Source organism: Chelonoidis abingdonii, chromosome 3, assembly GCF_003597395.2.
Source record: "Chelonoidis abingdonii isolate Lonesome George chromosome 3, CheloAbing_2.0, whole genome shotgun sequence".
Taxonomy (NCBI): Eukaryota; Metazoa; Chordata; order Testudines; family Testudinidae; genus Chelonoidis; species Chelonoidis abingdonii.
The window spans coordinates 197592956-197611957 of NC_133771.1; the positions used below are offsets into that span (position 1 = coordinate 197592956).

At 38.6% G+C, this 19002-nt stretch overlaps 1 protein-coding gene across 2 annotated transcripts in view; it reads left to right on the forward strand.

Annotated features, from left to right (window-relative positions):
* SANBR (SANT and BTB domain regulator of CSR) overlaps window positions 1-19002 on the forward strand; it is a 46820-nt gene that overhangs the window by 5381 nt on the left and 22437 nt on the right. For both annotated transcript variants that reach the window (XM_032766738.2, XM_032766742.2), the window contains exons 2-6: window positions 2458-2623; window positions 8811-8997; window positions 10363-10456; window positions 15985-16223; window positions 18147-18205. In XM_032766738.2, the coding sequence (XP_032622629.1) occupies window positions 2474-2623; window positions 8811-8997; window positions 10363-10456; window positions 15985-16223; window positions 18147-18205 (729 nt within the window). In that variant the 5' untranslated portion in view covers window positions 2458-2473. The remainder of the gene's footprint in view (window positions 1-2457; window positions 2624-8810; window positions 8998-10362; window positions 10457-15984; window positions 16224-18146; window positions 18206-19002) is intronic.

The following is a 19002-nucleotide window of genomic DNA, read 5'->3' on the forward strand; positions in this document are numbered from 1 at the left end:
CGCTGGAGAGGTTTTAGTTGGGGGCTGAAGATAATGGCTAGTGGCGTTCTGTTATTTCTCTATGTTGGGCTGTCTTGTAGTAGGTGACTTCTGGGTACTCTTCTGGCTCTGTCAATCTGTTTTTTCACTTCAGCAGGTGGGTATTGTAGTTTTAAGAATGCTTGATAGAGATCTTGTAGGTGTTTCTCTGTCTGAGGGATTGGAGCAAATGCAGTTGTATCTTAGAGCTTGGCTGTAGACAATGGATCATGTGGTGTGTCCTGGATGGAAGCTGGAGGCATGTAGGTAAGTATAGCAGTCAGTAGGTTTCCGGTATAGGGTGGTGTTTATGTGACCATCGCTTATTAGCACAGTAGTGTCAAGGAAATGGATCGCTTTGTGTGGATTGGTCTAGGCTGAGGTTGATGGTGGGATGGAAATTGTTAAAATCACGGTGGAATTCCTCGAGGGCTTCTTTTCCATGAGTCCAGATGATGAAGATGTCATCAATGTAGTGCAAGTAGAGTAGGGGCATTAGGGAACGAGAGCTAAGGAAGAGTTGTTCTAAGTCAGCCATAAAGATGTTGGCATACTGTGGGGCCATGCGGGTACCCATAGCAGTGCCACTGACTTGAAGGTATATATTGTCCCCAAATGTGAAATAGTTGTGGGTGAGGACAAAGTCGCGAAGTTCAGCCATCAGGTTTGGCATGGAACTTGTTCACAAAACTGGCAGGGGGTGTTGGGGAAGTTCAGGGGGGGTGTAGGGAAATCACTGATTGAGACTACATCCAACTGCAGCCTTCTGAGGATTCTCCATAGTCATAGCTCTTGGCTATCTTCTCTCCTCCCATTGCCATATTATTTATACCCCAAGGTTAAGATTTTCAGATCTGACTTGTAATTTTGAGTGCCTCCATTTTTAGGTGCCCAGTTTGAGGCACCTTGAAAGGACCTGATTTTCAGAGAGTGGGTGACTAACACTTCCTGTAAATTGGACCCTCTTAAGGTATCTCAGTTGGGCACCGGAAATTATTGGTTGCATTTGAAAATCTTAGTTCTAAACTTTTTCCATCACCATGCCCCCTTTGAATATACTTACAACTTGGGGTGCCACTTGCTGGAGGCAGTGGTATAGAAAAATCAAAAGTTACCAAGATTGGCAACCATAATAACTAAGGCCAACATTTTTCAAAATTGTTCATTAATTGAATTGTATGCCTCAGTTCCTCGATGCTCAGCTTGAAACCCAGAGGACCTGATTTTCAGAGATGCTGAGAGCTGTAGCTCCCATTGACTTGAGAGCTGTGGGTGCTTCAGAACATCTGAAAAGTCAGGCTGTAGATATCTTAAAATGAACATGCAGAATTAATGGAGATTCTGAAAAAACTGGGCCTATCGTGTAAGCATATAAGCATGTGATTGGACCATAAAGCACTTATTTACCAAATTTTTAACTGGATGAGTTTAGTATTGTTTGAAACTACTGCACGTCATGCAAGTTTTGTCCCATTTTCTTTCTTACTTATCTCCACTTTGTGGATCCCATCAATTGCTAGTATTTCCACTTTAAGTGCTGGAATGTCTGTTTTAGTAGCTACTCCCTCTACATAAGCGTACCTTTATTTACTTTCCATGGCGAAAGCTTGTGCTGAAATAAGTAATTGTATATCACTATAATAGGCTACTCATTTGTATTTACACCTTAAATTAAAAAAGATTATTTTCACCACTTTTTATACAGTAGCTGTTATACTGACACACTGTGGCTGGTGGATCATACTGTAGTGTTTGAAGTCCCGATTCCTGTCCTTCCTATTTACTACCTAATTAGAAAAATCAGTGTCTCAATTTCTTCCTGTTGTCAGGTTTTTATGTTTAAAAAAACCCAGCTGAACTCCCTGTAACCTGTAATAAAAATTAATGGTACCCACTATCTTGCTGATTTTTTTTTGAATTGTCTCCTATTTGACCTACTCACTCATTCATACTTCAAGGAAGAGAAGATGATTCATAATGCTGCCTGTTCCCTATTGAGGAATAGTTCTCTCCTTTTAGATTTAGATGTCAAACTACAGTATGACTCATCTTGGTATCTGCAGAATAGCTTCTGTTGTCTTTTTATCAAATGCCTTAATGTTTCTAAAAATTGCCACTTCTAAAACAAAGCGTGCTGTAATTTCATTAGTGCTCTTCTTTTTAACCGTAAATGAAGCTGAATCTTTATGGGGGGGTTTTTATGATAGATCAGGATAAAAACCTGTTGGTACTGAAACAAACTACTTTGCAATGTGCCTTTTTTAATGGAATCTGGGCTGCATAGACGTCTGTGTGATTTGTTTAAGTAGTAATAGTCGTGTTGCCATTAATATGTATTGTACTTTAACTGATCTTGCAATTATTGCTGCTGTGAAACATGAGCAGCATTAAACTTCATAGATCTTTATGTACACATATTTACAGCATTTGCCTCTCTAGCTTTTAGTGCCGAAAGATGAGTCGAGGATACTCAGAAAACAATAACTTCCCATATGATAATAATCAAATGGTTTTGGACATGATCCTGTACTCTCTAATCGGTGTCCCTCAGCCTATCAATTGGGACAGTGTGGCAAGGCTGGTTCCAGGATTTACATCCAAAGAGGTAACTTCATTAACCATCAGTATGTCTGTTTAAACAGTGCTTTATCCAGAGAACTACACTTCTATCAGAAGGGGGGCTGGAAGGGCGGGGGAATGGTTTTGTAGAGTTACTTAAACTTAAAGGACCTGCAAGTGTTAAGCAATATGTTAAAAATGCAAATAGGAAGGTGTTAGAAAACCTCCACATTCAAGATATAAAGTAAACAAAATTCATAACTTGAATGCAGAATGTGCTTCTTATAGCCTAAGGCAGTATTACTGGGAATTAGTCAAAAGAACAAGTGAAGTGAATTGAAGTGAAAGAGTCTGTAATGGCTCAAGAAGCTTTCAGATTACACTGTTTAAATACAGTCTTATGGCAAGGAAGGCACATAAAGACTTCATATTCTCCCCCTTCCCCACCCACCCCCGCGCAAACACTTTATGGTATACTTCTCAGCAAACATAATTTTCCTGGGGTACATGATGTTAGCATATGATCAGATATACTTTCCAATTGGAAATAACAAAGCTTCAATTTTCAACAGATATTTAAAGAGGGGGAAGGACAGTTAGATTGATCCTTCCAGTCAGAGTTCTTCCTACTTCAGTGGGAGTTAAGAGCGCTCAGCATCTCTAGGATCAGGCCCGAACTGTTTAAATTTTTCTGTAAACTCTTGGATTTCAAATTTGCTTAGTGCACATAGTTTAAAGGAAACACCTGGATGATTTATTTTATCTTGACTGCTTCATCATACAACTCTCATTTTTGTGTGTTTTCATTTTTAAAAAGACAAACAAAATACTTTTGAGTCCAGGACCAAAATTTGTTGTGAAATTCCAGGCAGTTTTGTTTCTTTGTGACTCACAATAACAAGTAAACAGACATCTTGTTGCAAACTCTGTAATTGAATGTGGCAACTCACACTTAATTTATAACATTGTTCATGGGCATCACTATAATGTTGTATTTAGAACATAAAAAATGATTGACTAGAGTTGAAGCTTATGTGGAATTTTATTGTCCTACAAGCTGATAGTGTTTAGTAGAGATTCATAGTTGTGGATGCTGTCACTTAATTTTTCAGCTGATGATACAGTGCTTTCTACTATAAGAAATTAATCCCCTGTATGTTTTTTATTGACTTCTTTTCTCAACTGAGTCAGTAGAAAAGTGGTTATTCTGCTTTAGGATATGCATAGCCTCTATAGAAGGCTGTTAGAGTTGCCGTGGTGAATTTAGCCCTATGATCTCAAGTTACCATTTAATCCAATAGACTTCGGCAGAGTTAAAATATATTCTCTCAAACTCCCATGTGAGTTGTCCCATTCAGTTTATGGAACTATTCTTATACATAAAGTTACTCTCGTGTGTAGTCTGAAGCAGTAAGGCCTTTAATTTACATTGAAATCTGCATCTAATAAGTGAGGCCCAAATTTAAGTCTGTTTGTACACAAAAATTAAATTTTTAAAAGCCTAATATTGTTTTGTTTGCATTTTAACTTTCCCCTGCAATTCTGGTAACCCAAATATTTCAATATTAACCTGTTCACTGCTGCATGAAAATGTTCTCCTGGGAGAATTCTGAGACGCTGTGCATGCGCAGAATTCATGTGCTGTGCAGAATTTTTTTCTGCAGAAAATACGTTCTGCCAGAAAGGTGCTGCAGTTATGCCTTTTGCCCACCAGGGGCCACTGTAGTGCCAGAACAGACAGCAGCTATTCCCAGGCCAGCCCCATTTGCAGATAGGGAAGAGAAAAGGCAGCCTTCCTCACAGCACCCTGCCCATGAGGCCAAGTCAGGAGGCACAGGATATGGGTGGACAGACAGTGCTGGGCACATGGGGCCACTGTGGGGTCAGAGCCTGAGTTTCAGAAGGGCTAGTGTGGGAGACAGAGTGAGGCAGGGGCTGAATGGGAGTAGGAATGTAGGGATACATGGGGATGGAGGGAGGGGGTTCAGGGCCATATGGGGGAGGGGTGGTTGAGTAGGGTTGCAGGAACACATGGGGATGGGAGGAAGAGGAGTGGCTGAGTGCGCTGCAAGGACACACGGGGACGGGGCAAATATGCTAGACTGAGAGGCTAAGGGTCAGACAGGGTCTACGTGGTGGAGACTCCCTAAGAATCACTCCCTGCCCCCTAAAAAACCTGTTCCATACTTCTCCCCTCCTTCATCCAACAACCCTCCGTGTGCACACCCATACTCCTTCCCAGCAATTACTTCCCTCTTCCTCAGCTCCTCCATTACACCCGACTCCCCCAAGCCTTTGTACTGCTTATGAGGGGTGCAAAAAATACATTTCTGTATTGTAGTTTAAATGAATTATTACTCAGAGTTCCGTATTAATATGTCTAATAAGGAATCTATTTGTTAAAAACATTTCCTGAATCTTTTTTGTTGTCTGTATTGTTACAGACATAGTTGCTGACAGGTATTTTGAAATAAATTACTAAAATAATTGAAACTGATGTAAAAGCAGCAAAGAATCCTGTGGCACCTTATAGACTAACAGACGTTTTGGAGCGTGAGCTTTCGTGGGTGAATACCCACTTCGTCAGAGGCATGTAGTGGAAATTTCCAGGGGCAGGTATAATATCTAGCAACAACTAGAATAACGAGCGTATTGTTCAATCAGGAGGATGAGGCCCTTCTGCAGTTGAGTGTGAAACCAAGGGAGGAGAAACTGGTTCTGTAATGGCGACCGTTCACAGTCTTTGTTAGTCCAGAGCTGATGGTGTCAAATTGCAGAAACTGAAGCTCAGCGTCTCTCTTGAAGTGGTCCTGAGTTTTTCTGCAGTGGCCACCTTAAGGTGCGCTATGTGGCAGGGAGTTGAAGTGCTTCTCCTACGTTTTTGATATGCCCTCCTAATATCTGATTTGTGTCCATTTACTGGCCAACCTCGGAGGTCCACTTTCTAGACACCACGGTGCAATAAGCGACGATTCACATTAACACACCACATATCGAAAACCTACCACCCATGCCTACCTTCATGCCTCCAGTTTCCCTCTGGGCACATCACACGATCCATTGTCTACAACCGCACTGAGGTACAATGCACTCTGCCTACCCTCAGACAGCACCAACCTACAAAATCTTCACCAGGCATTCTCAAAACTACATACGCGCAGAGGAAATTAGGAAACGATATCAAGAAACCACGTGTCAGAAGCCTCCTACTGCAGCAAACCAAGAAAGAACCAACAGGCTCATGGCATCACATAACCCCCACTAAAACCTCAACGCATCATCAGGATCTACAACCCATCTGACAATGACCACACTCACAGGTCTTGGGTGGCAGGCCAATCGTGCCCCAGACACTGCCAACCTGAACGTGTTTCTCAACCAGCAACCTGCACACCGTACCATAGTAACTTAGCTCAGAACAATCCATTGCAACCTCAATGCAACTTGCACATATATACAACGCGACACCATCACGATGACTAACCAGATCAGCCACACCCTCACGGTTCATTCACTGCACTCACCCAATGTAATATATCGCAGCAACCCCTTGCTATGTACATCGCCAAACTGGACAGTCTCTACGGAAAGGTAAATGGACACAATCAGATATTAGGAATGGCAATATACAAAACCTGTAGACACTTAACCTCCCTCGCCCACATAGCACCTTAAGTGCCATCCTGCAGCAAAAAAACTTCAGGACAATTTCAAAGAAGCTGTGAAGATTCAGTTCATCTGCTAAAATGACACCATCAGCTCGACTAAACAAAGACTGTAATGCTTGCCAACTCAAACAGTTTCCTCCTTGGTTTTCCAACGTCACGCTAGACACTGCTCATTCCCTTGATTGAACTACTCGTTATCTCTAGCAGTCGTTGCTAGCTTATTTTTTAAAACCTTGCCCCTGGCATTCTGACACTCATGCCCTCATAGACGAGGTATTTCACCCACGAAAGCTCATGCTCACAACGTCTGTTTAGTTGTGGATCTGAAGCAGCAGAGAATCCTGTAGCACCTTATAGACTAACACGGCTACCCCTCTGATACTTGAAACTGATGTGTTTATATTGGGTTATTTTGACAAAATATGCAGAATTTTGTAGAATTTTTAATTTTTTGTCACAGAATTCCCCCAGGAGTAATGAAAACAAGAAAGGGAAACTAAATAGAAATAACATGAAATTTTCCCATCTGAGCAAAGTCCATAAAGTAAAGGAACAATAATTGTGCAAATGGGAATTTAAAATTGTCAGACACATAGAGAAACTCACTATGTTGGGAAAGAGTCAGTGCGGCTTTTGTAAATGGTAAGACATGATTTCACTTCTGTTAGAATTCTTTGAGGGGGTCAACAAGCATGCGGAGTGGTGTGATCTCGTCAATACAATGTAGTTGGACTTTCAGAAAGTCTTTGACAAGATCTCACACCAGAAGCTTTTAAACAAACTAAGCAGTCATGGGATGACAGAGAGAAGGTTCTCTCCTGGATCAGTAATTATTTTAAAAAAATATGAAACAAAGGGATAGGAATAAATACAGTGGTTACCCAAGGGTCTGTCCTGGGACCTGTGCTGTTGAACATATTAATAAATGATTTGGAAAACGGGGTGAACAGTCAGATGGCAAAATTTGCAGAGGTGGCAAAATTACTCAAGATCATTAATTCCAAAGGTGACTTTGAAGAGTTACAAAGTGATCTCTCTAAACCAGGTGACTGGTTAACAAAATGGCAGATGAAATTCAATGTTACGTGCAGAGTAATGCACATAGGAAAAAAATAATCCCAATTATATAGCAAAATGGTGAGGTCCAAATTTGCTATTACCTCTCAATAAAGGGATCTTGGAGTTGTCATGGATGTTTTTTTCTGACAACATCCACTCAGCAACATCAGTCAAAAAAAGCTAACAATGTTAGGAGCCGTTAGGAAAGTGATAAATAATAAGAGAGAGTATCATACTGGCACTTACATGGTACACCTATATCTTGAATACTGCAAGCAGCTCTGATAGCCCCATCTCTAAAAAAAGATATATTTGAATTAGAAGAGAGAAAGAGAAGGGCAACAAAAATGATTAGGGGTATGGAATGAGCTTTCATACGAGGAGAGATTAAAAAGACTAGGGCAGTTCATTTTAGAAAGGGATGACTAAGGGGAGATATGATAGAAGTCTATAAAATCATGAGTGATGTGGAGAAAATGAATAGGGAAGTGTTATTTACCTCTTTACATCAGAAGAGCTAAGGGTCACCTGATGAAATTAATAAGCAGCAGGTTTAAAATAAACAAAAGGAAGCACTTCACACAATGCACAGTCAATCTGTGGAATTTGTTACCATGGGATGTTGTTAAGGCCAAAAGTATAACTGGGTTCAAAAAAGAATTAAATAAATTAATGGAAGATGAATCCATCAGTGGTTATTAGCCAAGATGGTCAGGAACGCAGCCCCATGCTTCAGATGTCCTAAACCTCCAACTGCCAGAAGCTGAGACTGGACAACAGAGGATGGATCACTCGAAATTACCCTCTTGCGTTCATTTCCTCTGAAGCATCTGGCACTAGTCACTGTCAGAAGACAGGATACTGGGCTAGCTGGACCATTGGTCTGACCCAGTATGGCCATTCTTAATTTCTTATGTTCTTATTTTACAGACATTTCTACTTTGAGTAATTTGAGGTATTATGCATCATAGGTAAAGGAGCTAGGTTTAAAAAAATCTAACTGCCCTTTTAAGATTAAGCTTAAGATGTAAAGAGAGAGGGAAATGCAGGATTAAGTCAGAAACTCCATCCTTAAATTTGTGTGAATGTTAGTGGGGTCTTGAAACTGTGGTAAATCTTACGTATTGCATGGATAGTCTACGCTTCTTAGGTATTTTAGAGTGAGTTACCATGTGGTTGAATCAATATTAAGCGTGAAAGTTCTTAGCTGGTTTGGTTTCAATTCAGAACTCCAATGTTGACCATTTAGGAGGAGTTGATATAGGTATTTTATGACTTTTAAACCAAACCTTGTACTTTTGGATAATCTAAGCACTACACCCAGATGTACAGACACTCTTTCCTTAACCTGTATATGATACAATTTTAACATTTGCTTTAATATTTTTTTTAACTATGATGTAACAATCAATTTGCAGAAACTATTATCAGGAAACAAACTCAGCCTTTAAAGTGATATAGTTTCAGTTATCTGCTTCATATTCCTATCTTTTTATCTCTTGACAGTGTGCAAAAAGGTTTGATGAACTGAAAAGCAGTGGAAGTTCACCTGTTGACAACCAGTACAATCCATTAATGGCTACTGGTGGGAGTCCTGTTGAAACCCTAGCTACGTACATCAAATCCTCTCTGCTGGATACACAGGGGGAGTTTCAAGAGCCTTCCACTGGGCAGAATTCAATTTCCATAACTGGTAAATTCTGTGACTTTTATTACAGTGTCATGTCCACTGTTTTTTTCTTTTTCTGGTAAATCTATTTCCAGAATTAGTAGTTAGTAATCTTCAAATAAATTTGCCACAAATACTGCTGCGTAAACTAAAATAAAGATATTTCCAAGTGAGTCAACCTATTTAGTGTTTCAAGTACACGTTTTATAATTTATGGCTTTTTAAAAGGTAGTTACAATAACAGGCAGTTTTGAACTGCTTAAAATGATGTACTTGATTTTATACTAAGTCTTTCAGGTATGTTCTTGGCATTTTGTAGCCACAGGTATGTTAATGTCAAAACTTACTGCTGGAGGTGGTAATAGTTGTGACTTTAAGATAAGTAGAAAATTTCTAAAGAAAACATAGGAGCAGTAGAACATGGTGTTGGTGATTTCTTAGATTTCACTTTTCTTTCCCAGCCAGTACCTTTCACCAAGTGCCTGCTTTGCTCAGGGGCATCAGAGGATCTACAGTATCCATGCTGAATTAGAAATATAGCTTAGTGTCAGCTGCTTGTTCTTGGTACTTCAGTTCAAGTACAATCAGTCTCCCTTAGTAACCTCTCATGTTGAACAATGGGGGTGACAAAATTGCAACCTATAGGAGACTCTGCATAGGGGAGAACTGATGGGGGAAGCTACTGTCCATCACAGTCTACAGGAATCTCTTCAAGAACTAAGGGGAAAAAAAGTTTAAAGCATTCTGTTCACCCAGCCAGATGATGGAGGTGAGATAATCGTGTGTCATGCTAATCTGTGTCAAAAAATGCCAATATATGTAGCGGTATTGGTGTAGCCGGGAGGAGACAGTATGAGAGGACCAAAGCATTCTTTGGCTGGCTTTTCCATTAACTATTTAAGATAGCGACGTCCCTACTTTCAAAGCCCCAGTTCTACAAGAAGTTTAAGAGGCTTTTTCACATTTGATGGGTCATTACATCACCGCAAGAAAGTTCATCTGGAAGGCTGCGTACTGGGGCTCTCAAGACATGATCCAAAGCCAATGAAGTCAGTGGAAATACTCTTATTGATTTCAGTGGGCTTTGGATCCACACCCTACTGCATGCTGTACATTAGTGAGGAAAGCTTATCCAAGGTAAAGGTCAATTACCCTTGACTTCATTGTCTGCTGTACACCTAATCCTGTGTCTAAAAAGATTTGACTGTCTGCTTTTTCATTTTAACTTAACCCAGATTGCCACTTTAAACCAGGTGTTCTAGAAGCCTGTGACAGTTATAATCATGACAACTTCTCTTCAGAATGGGAGCAACACGCTTGCAACACTAATGGTCTATGAGACCTTGAGTTTAGCCTCAAATTCTAATGCTGCTTTTTATTATGTTGAAGGAAGGTCCAGTGTTGCATCCACAAGAAATTGTTCTTCAGAAGCTGAGAAACATTCTGCACATAAAGACGGAGAAAATGCTGATGAAAGTCAAGGGTAGGATGATGATTGTTTGCTATCTGGTAAAGCTAATATCAGTAAAACTGAAATCTGCTCTTTACAGATGTGTATCTTTCTGGCTGTCTACACACAGAATTTTCAGCAACTTTCCCACCGTTTGTCAGTTAATATTTGTGCAGCTCCATCCATGCTAGCAACAGTTGGAATTCTAGTGGAAATCAGTCATGGGTGTTTTCACCATCATGTAATCTAATCAATTGTTCTTGTTTTACCATTGCGTCATCTAACAGCGTGGTGAACACACCAGCTCCTATGCTCCACTAGTACTTCCACCAACGTCAGTACTTTTGGAGCTACAGTGGTGCTACACCAATGGTGGGGGAAATTGCTGAAAATTCTCAGGTAGAGGATTTATACGTATTTGTGATTTATAATGTTATACAAATTGCTGAGACAGTTGAGTAACATAAACTAGCCTCTGTTTGGCCTAACATTTTATGCAAACCAATTCATGAAGTTTGCCATTGAGTGCAGTGGGAGAAGGATTAGACCCTATACTTCAGGTTTTCACTGTTTTGTTAATTGCAAGATGGATGATACACCACAAATATCTCTTTACAAACCTGGAAAAATGGCTTGCAGAATATTACCTTTTATCTCACTACCACATTTCAAACTGTCACTGGAACTCAAATGTACAACACAGTAACCACAGTATTTGTGACTATAAACTAAGGCCCATCCAACTTATCACTTGACTTCAGTGGAACTATTCGTGTGCTCAAAATTCAGTACAAGCGTTAAGTGTTCAGTTGTACAACTACCTTTAAAGACCCTGATCCAGATTTCAGTTCTTAAGTGCAAATGTTGATAAATCTTTAACTCCTAGATCGCAACTGTTTTGATTTTCAGTACGTTGACTTACAGCAGATATAAAATAACTTAGAATACCCCAAAAGTATACCAAAACCTTTTGGTTTCATCTAATTTTGTATATGTATATACAGGTATTCCTGTGTGTCTTGAGCTTAGTTTTTCTGAAAGAGTGTGTTTGACCTAGTTTTCATGAATGATATTCATTGAATTTTGTATATCATTGCCATCCTAGTTCAGAATTATACAATCCATCACTTTCTCTTCATATACTACACTGACAGTTGTGTATTAAAATTTATACCTTCCTAAGCCAGACAGTACAGAGTGAAGAAAACTCAGATTTCATAGACTTTCAATAATTCTATTATTATCCCAAACTGACGTTTGAAGGCAGTTTTCCCTATGTAAATTTAATGCACTGCCACAGAGAAAGCAGCTGTGAACTTCCTAATTTATCTTCCCTCTTTAAGAGGGGTGGCCAAACCGTGGCTCGCAAGTTACGTTGCAGATAAATTGCGGCTCATGGTGTTCCCAACCCCCCGCCCCATTCTTTCCCTACCAGAGTAGGGTGGGGATCTCGGGACCTCTGCCTTACAGCGAGATGGTGGGGTAGGGGCTTCTGCCCAGGAGGGAGGGCAGTCTTGTGGCTTCAGTCCCACAGGGCATGCCTGCCAGGGCGTGGGGCTTCATCAGTAGCACAGCCGAAGCCCCAAACCCCAGCAGGCACCTCCTGGGAGGCTGAAGCCTCAAGCCCCAGCTGGTGTACCCCGGCTCTCAAACTTCTAAAGATTGTTGTATGTGGCTCAGAGGGTCAGTAAATTTGGCCACCCCTGCTCTATAATGACTTCAAAAATGTAATTGTTACCACAAAAATATAAGAACCAGATTGTGAACCCGTTATTCACAGTGGTGAGAGTGACAATTCTCAGGGTACCAGGGATTGAGAATCACCTTGTTACACCCTGCCTTCAGAGTGAGGGAGTCTTTCCTGTGCCTGGCTGTGTGTCAGACAGCTCCCAACGTCACCAACCTTTCAGCCACTCAAGCATTCTCCTCTAGGCTATGTCAGCCCTGTCTTTGTCTTGTAGTTTCACCATAGGTGCACTCCAGTCCCGAGTCCCCTTGAATCATTCCAATGATATCCAGCCCTGAAACTGTCTACTCCCACCCAACACTTGTTACTCACAGAAATTTTTCTATTCCCAAAGAAGCAGTGTGTCCCAGTTTATCAGATTTACTGTAAACCACAAGCACTTGTGAATACTTATAATAAAACAAAAGTAGGTTTTTAAGAATGAGTAAAGATTTAACTGGAAACAAGAGAGAACAGTGGAAACAAATGGTTACAATTAGGGCCGTTGATTAAAAATTCAAAAATATAATTGTGGATAAAAAAATTAATCGCAGTTTTAATCTCACTGTTAAACAATAGAATACCAATTGAAATGTATAAAATATTTTGCATGTTTTTCTACATTTTCATATATATTCTGTGTTGTAACTGAAATCAAAGTGTGTTTTTGATTATAAATACTTGCACTGTAAATATGATAAACAAAAGAAATATTATTTTTCAATTCACCTCCTACAAGTACTGTAGTGCAATCTCTTTATCGTGAAAGTGCAACTTACAAATGTAGATTTTTGTTTTGTTACATAACTGCACTCAAAAACAAAAAAATAAAACTTCAGAGCCTGCAAGTCCACTCAGTCCTACTTTTTTTCAGCCAATCACTAAGAGACAAATAAGTTTGTTTACATTTACAGGAGATAATGCTGCTCTCTTCTTATTTACAGTGTCAACAGAAAATGAGAACAGGCATTTGCTTGGCATTTTTGTAGCCAGCATTGCAAGCTATGCTAAACAGAAGTCTTAAAAGAGCAACACTCTGCAGAACTACAGAACCTGAACCACCAAAAAAGAAAAACAACCTTCTGCTGGTGGCATCTCACTCAGATAATGAAAATGAACATGCATCGGTCCGTACTGCTTTGGATTGTTCTCAAGCAGAACCCATCATCAGCATGGACCCATATCCCCTGGAATGGTGGGTAAAGCATGAAGGGACATATGAATTTTTAGTGCATCTGGCCCATAAAATATCTTGCAATGCTGGCTACAACAGTGCCATGTAAATAACCTGTTCTCACTTTCAGGTAACATTGTAAACAAGAAGCGGGCAGCATTATCTCCTGCAAATATAAACAAACTTGTTCATCTGAGCTATTGGCTGAACAAGAAGTAGGACTGAGTGGACTTGCAGCATCTAAAATTTTACATTGTACAAAACAAACTGCATTAAAAAAACATAATTCTACATTTGTAAGTTCAACTTTCATGATAATGTGGTTGCACTACAGTACTTGTATTAGGTGAATTGAAAGATACTTTTTACAGTGCAAATATTTTGTAATAAAAAATAAATGTAAAGTGAGCACTGTACACTTTGTATTCTGTGTTGTAATTGAAATCAATATATTTGAAAATGTAGAAAATATCCAAAAATATTTAAATGGTATTCTATTAATGTTTAACAGTGTAATTAAGGGGGAAAGGATAGCTCAGTGGTTTGAGCATTGGCCTGATAAACCCAGGATTGTGAGTTCAGTCCTTGAGGGGGCCATTTAGGAATCTGGGGCAAAATCAGTACTTGGTCCTGCTAGTAAAGGCAGAGGGCTGGACTCAATGACCTTTCAGGGTCCCTTCCAGTTCTATGACATAGGTATATCTCTTTTTTTTTTTTTTTTTTATCACAGTTTATTTTTTTTAAATCACTTGACAGCCCTAGTTACAATACAAAACAAAATCATAAAATGTGAATCTTCACTTAATAATAGTTACATTTCCTAGCTAATGAAGTAGGTTTTCCCCACAACGTTCAGTCTGTTGCAGAGCTGGCTGGTTTCACAGGATTCAGTTTTTCATGAGAAACCTTGTTCCTCAAGATGTAACCAGAGAACATCTCCCTCATCTGTACTGTAGTGAAACAATTTTTTGTTTCTGTTCATAGACAGAGTGAATCCGTCTTGTTGTAATGTTCCTATTTTACAGTGTTTCAATTGTTTGCAGTTGTCTCTGATGACTTTCCATTGAAAGTCTTGAAATTGAGGAAGGCTAAACAAGTGACCCTGGCTAAACAGGATGAGCTAACAACGTTCCCTCTAATTTTTTCCATCCATGTGCAGAATGAATTTTATGTGCACCAATATTGATCCAGCCAGGACAGGTTAGGCATTTTTAGAACTCACTACTCAAATAATTAAATTTAAGTATGAGAGAGAAATAAAATTATGAAATGCATAGACCAGTCAAAAAATAAAATAACAGCACTTTGAAAGAATACAATTACAGAGAATGTGTGCGCATTGCAGGAAGTACCAAGAAGTAACAACAACAACATAAATGTTTATTGGGAGGTGAGTTTGAAAGTGTGTGTGTGTGAGAGAGAGAGAAGGAGAGGGAGAGAAAGGGAAGCATGCACACGCAACTCCCTTCTGCCTGAATGGGTCATCGCCAAGATACATTATTCTCAGGTGACTAATTTTTACTCCAAGTCCATAAAGCACACTTTAGGTATAAATAAGTTATTTCTTAAATATTACCCATCTTGCAATGATTATGAATCTTGACAAGTTACATGTTCCTCTTTATGGATAAATATCCTGTAAGACATGTTTGGTGTACTGAGTTTTGTCAGGTCTGAGGTGAGAGTTATTTGCAAAGAACAGGTAACCTTTTGCCTAGGAGCCTCTGTGTCACAGTGAGCAGTTACTCCCATGTGAATACTGCTAATTATTGTGAGAGACGGTCACTAGCCTAAAATAATTAAATTATCTAAATATGTTGTGTTTTTTACCTGTAGGTCTTTTTAAAAAAAATCCCTGCAGTGATGAGTTAGAATACCTTGTATATTTTTGCTAGATATTTAAATTATGTATTGTACCAATGCATATTAATTTCCAAAAGTTTGTAGACCTACTTGTCAAGGGCACTTATTTTAGACCTATGACTTGTACTGCTGTCTCCATGGAAGCTGATATTTTATTGATGTATTCTGAACTTGAACCTCCTGTTGAGAAGCAGATAATATTGGTACACTGTAAAGTATTTTAAGTTCTTCAGACGGAAGATTCTATAAAATTACACATACTAATTAACCATGTCAGCACCCTGGTGAGCTAGGCAAATAGATCTATACTTTCATAAAATGAAGGAGAACAGAGAACATAAGTAATTTGCCAAGATCACACAGTGAGCCAGAGGCAAACCTGGGAATAGCACCCAGAAATCCTCACTCCCACTCTCTTAGGTCTTGTCTACACTGCAAGCCAGGATGTGAATCTACAGTGCACCAACTCCCTGCACAGTAACTCAACTGTGAACAATGATATAGCTCAGTGAATGTTCCAATGTGTGGTTTAGCCTCTACACTTTTTCCTGTGAATAAAATTTTGATCATGCATCCCAGGGCACATAGCTTGCCATTGAATAACATGAATGGGTGAGAGGGAAGATGAATGTGAAGTTTTGTTTATCTTGCAAGATAAAATTTTACAAAAACTTAGGTTCTGACGAATCATGTAGTGTAGGGGTAAAATCTCCATGAATCAACACTGACTTTTTTATTGGTTTCTGGTCCTAAGTTGTAATAACTTTCCTTTTTCTGTTGTTTTGTGTTTAAATCAAGGCCAAATATGGTGATCCACGTTTGTGACGAAGCAAAAAATTTGAAGGAAGATTTTGTTTGTCCTCGAGATCTTTTGATTTCTGAAATGAAGTACTTTGCTGAATATCTGTCTGTGGATGCCCAGCGCTGGGAAGAAGTGGACATTTCAGTTCACTGTGACGTTCACATCTTTGACTGGTTGATAAGATATGTTAAAAGGAACACTAAGGAATATAAAGTGTATGAAATACCCACTTTAGGTAAAAAATATTCTGTTGTTCATTTGCTGCAGATTCATTATCTGCTTTATCTGATCTGTGTTTCAGACTAAAAGCGTATGTGCAAAATTGTCTCGAAGATAATATCCTTCCTTAATTCAACTCCAGCCTCCTAGGTCTAGTCTGCTAGGGCCAGAAACACTGGTTTGTTGGAAATGTGCTAAAACAGTTTCCCTGGCCATTATAGAAAGTCCCTGGTCTTGCTGCTACTGATAATTTTAGGGAAATATATTCGTCTGGTGGTTACAGTGGTGAAAGCACTAATCTATGTTGACAGCTGGTATCTTTACCAAGGTAATCTAGACCCACTCTGAACAGGATTATATCACTGTTATAAGGACAAGTGGCCAATCTACAGTAGCATTCCCACTGTTGCTACAGCAGCATTTGGAGACTTTCCTAAAAACTTCATTGTAAATGCAGTATAAAGGAGCAATTCTATCATCGTCTTGGTAGTTTGTGGGGCAAAATTTTGAAAAGCATTTAAGTGACTTAAGAGCCTGGCATTGACAGGAGCCAGAATCCCATTGACTGTCATTGTGAGGCCCCAAGTTGCTTAAATCCTTTCAAAATTAAGTACAAGGGTAAAATTTTGAATCAGATTCTACTTCTATTAAAGTCAATGAGATGGTCTTTCGGTAGCTTAAATGGGTTAGATAAGCCCATCCAAGGATGGAATAAAATACATTTTAAAAAAAATCAGGAATTTATTTAAATGTAAAAATGCGCTTTTTTTATTTTTAAACTGTTTTAAAATTAAATTTGAAATTGACTGCCTATGTTAAGGCCTAAACTTATTACAATATCCATTACAATCATTTAAATTAAATACAAAAAATATTGAACAGAATATGTTTGTGGCTGAAGCAGGAAAGCTTGTTTTCCTCTTTTGAATCTATGAATAAAAACTAGGTGTGAGAATAAGCTCTTCTACTTCTAAAACCTTGAACGACAGTGATCAGACAGTCACTTCCATTCACTAACTACAGATATTGCTTCCTTTCTTTAATAAAGTTTTGAATCCAAAACATGTTTTGATCTTTTTTCTTATATATGCAACACATTGAAGGTAGTTGTATTTAATAAAAACGTTTAAATGATTGTTTTATGCATTTCTAATTGATTTGAATTTCCATCCAAATAACCTTTTACTGGATGACTTATTTTTAACTTGTCAAGCTTTAAACTATATTATTGCTTTTTAAATAAATGTGCATAGATACATGATATCTATTTTTGCTAACCAGGATATCATAAATAGCAGATTTAGTGTATAGGATATATTTAGTTGCAAATTATCATGTTTTAATGTGTACCAATCAATGAGAATCAGTCTTTAGGAAAATAACTTAAAAGTGTAAATATAAAACACGATTAAAATAGATTTAAACTAAGGTTTCCAGCTTGCAGATTAAAATCAGTCCAGTCCAGATCTAAATCCTCTTGATATCAATTGGAAAAACTCTTATTTGGGAGCACTGAATGGGCACTGGATCAGTCCCTGCTCCAGCAAAATAACATTAACTAGCTTTAGCATATGTGCTGAGCAGCCAAACTGTTAAAAAATGGCTTATCTGGAATAGTGTTTGATCAGTTAAAATGCTCTGGTTAACTGTTTGTTTGAATTGATGTATGGACAGGAAATAAAGACCTGTCTGTACTAAGAAAATGATTATTGCTGGGATCATGTGTTAACTTTGTTTGGGGTTGCCTGTATAGATGGGAGAAATTCTGTTTCCAACGATCAGAGGTATGACACATGTTGAAAAGTGGAATGATAAGAACTTGTTTAGTAAAACAATACCCTCCTTTAAAGAGGCATTGAGTCTGTTACGGTATTCTCAATTTATCAAAGGAGTAAATTAATCTTAATCTTCTCACCGTGTTCTGCTGTTTCTCTTTTAGAACCAGGAAATGTTATTTCGATTCTTATTTCTTCTGAGTTTCTGAAGATGGATTCCTTAGTGAGTATAACAAGAGATGAGAAATTCCATGCCATAGTAACACAGTTTACTACCAAATGGTTGGCATAAACCATATAGCTTATTTGCTAAGCTTTGACAGTGTACTTATAGCTGTATAAAACAGAGAGGGAAAATAGTTCGTGTCCCAAAGAGTTTACAATCTTAAGATCAGATTCTGCCACCTTGCTCATGAAAAGTAGTAATTTAATAATTGCACAGTCTCACTGATTTCAGTGGGGCTGCTTGCAGAGTAAAGTACTACTGAATGTGATTAGGGGAGCCAGGATGTACCTCCAAATGAATAGTTATTAATCTAAATAATAGCTATCTTCATTGTGTGAGCTAATGGCAGCATCTGACTTTTGACCACTATCTTAAAGAAAACATAAAGTCTCCACATTTTCAGTGTTTTACACCAGTGGCTGTCACCCTTTCCAGGCTACTGTGCCCTTTTCACGAGTCTGATTTGTCCTGTGTACCCCCAAGTTTCACCTCACTTAAAAACTACTTGCTTACAAAATCAGACATAAAAACACAAGTGTCACAGCATTCTATTATTGAAAAATTGCTTGCTTACTTATTTTTATCATATAATAAAATAAATCCAATTTACTATAAATATTGTATTTACATTTCAGTAATATGGCATACAGAGCAGTATAAACAAGTCGTCATATGAACTTTTAGTTTATAATGACTTTGCTAGTCCTTTTTCTGTAGCCTGTTGTAAAACTAGGCAAATATCTAGATGAGTTGATGTACCTCCTGGAAAACCTCTGCATACCTCTGAGGTACAC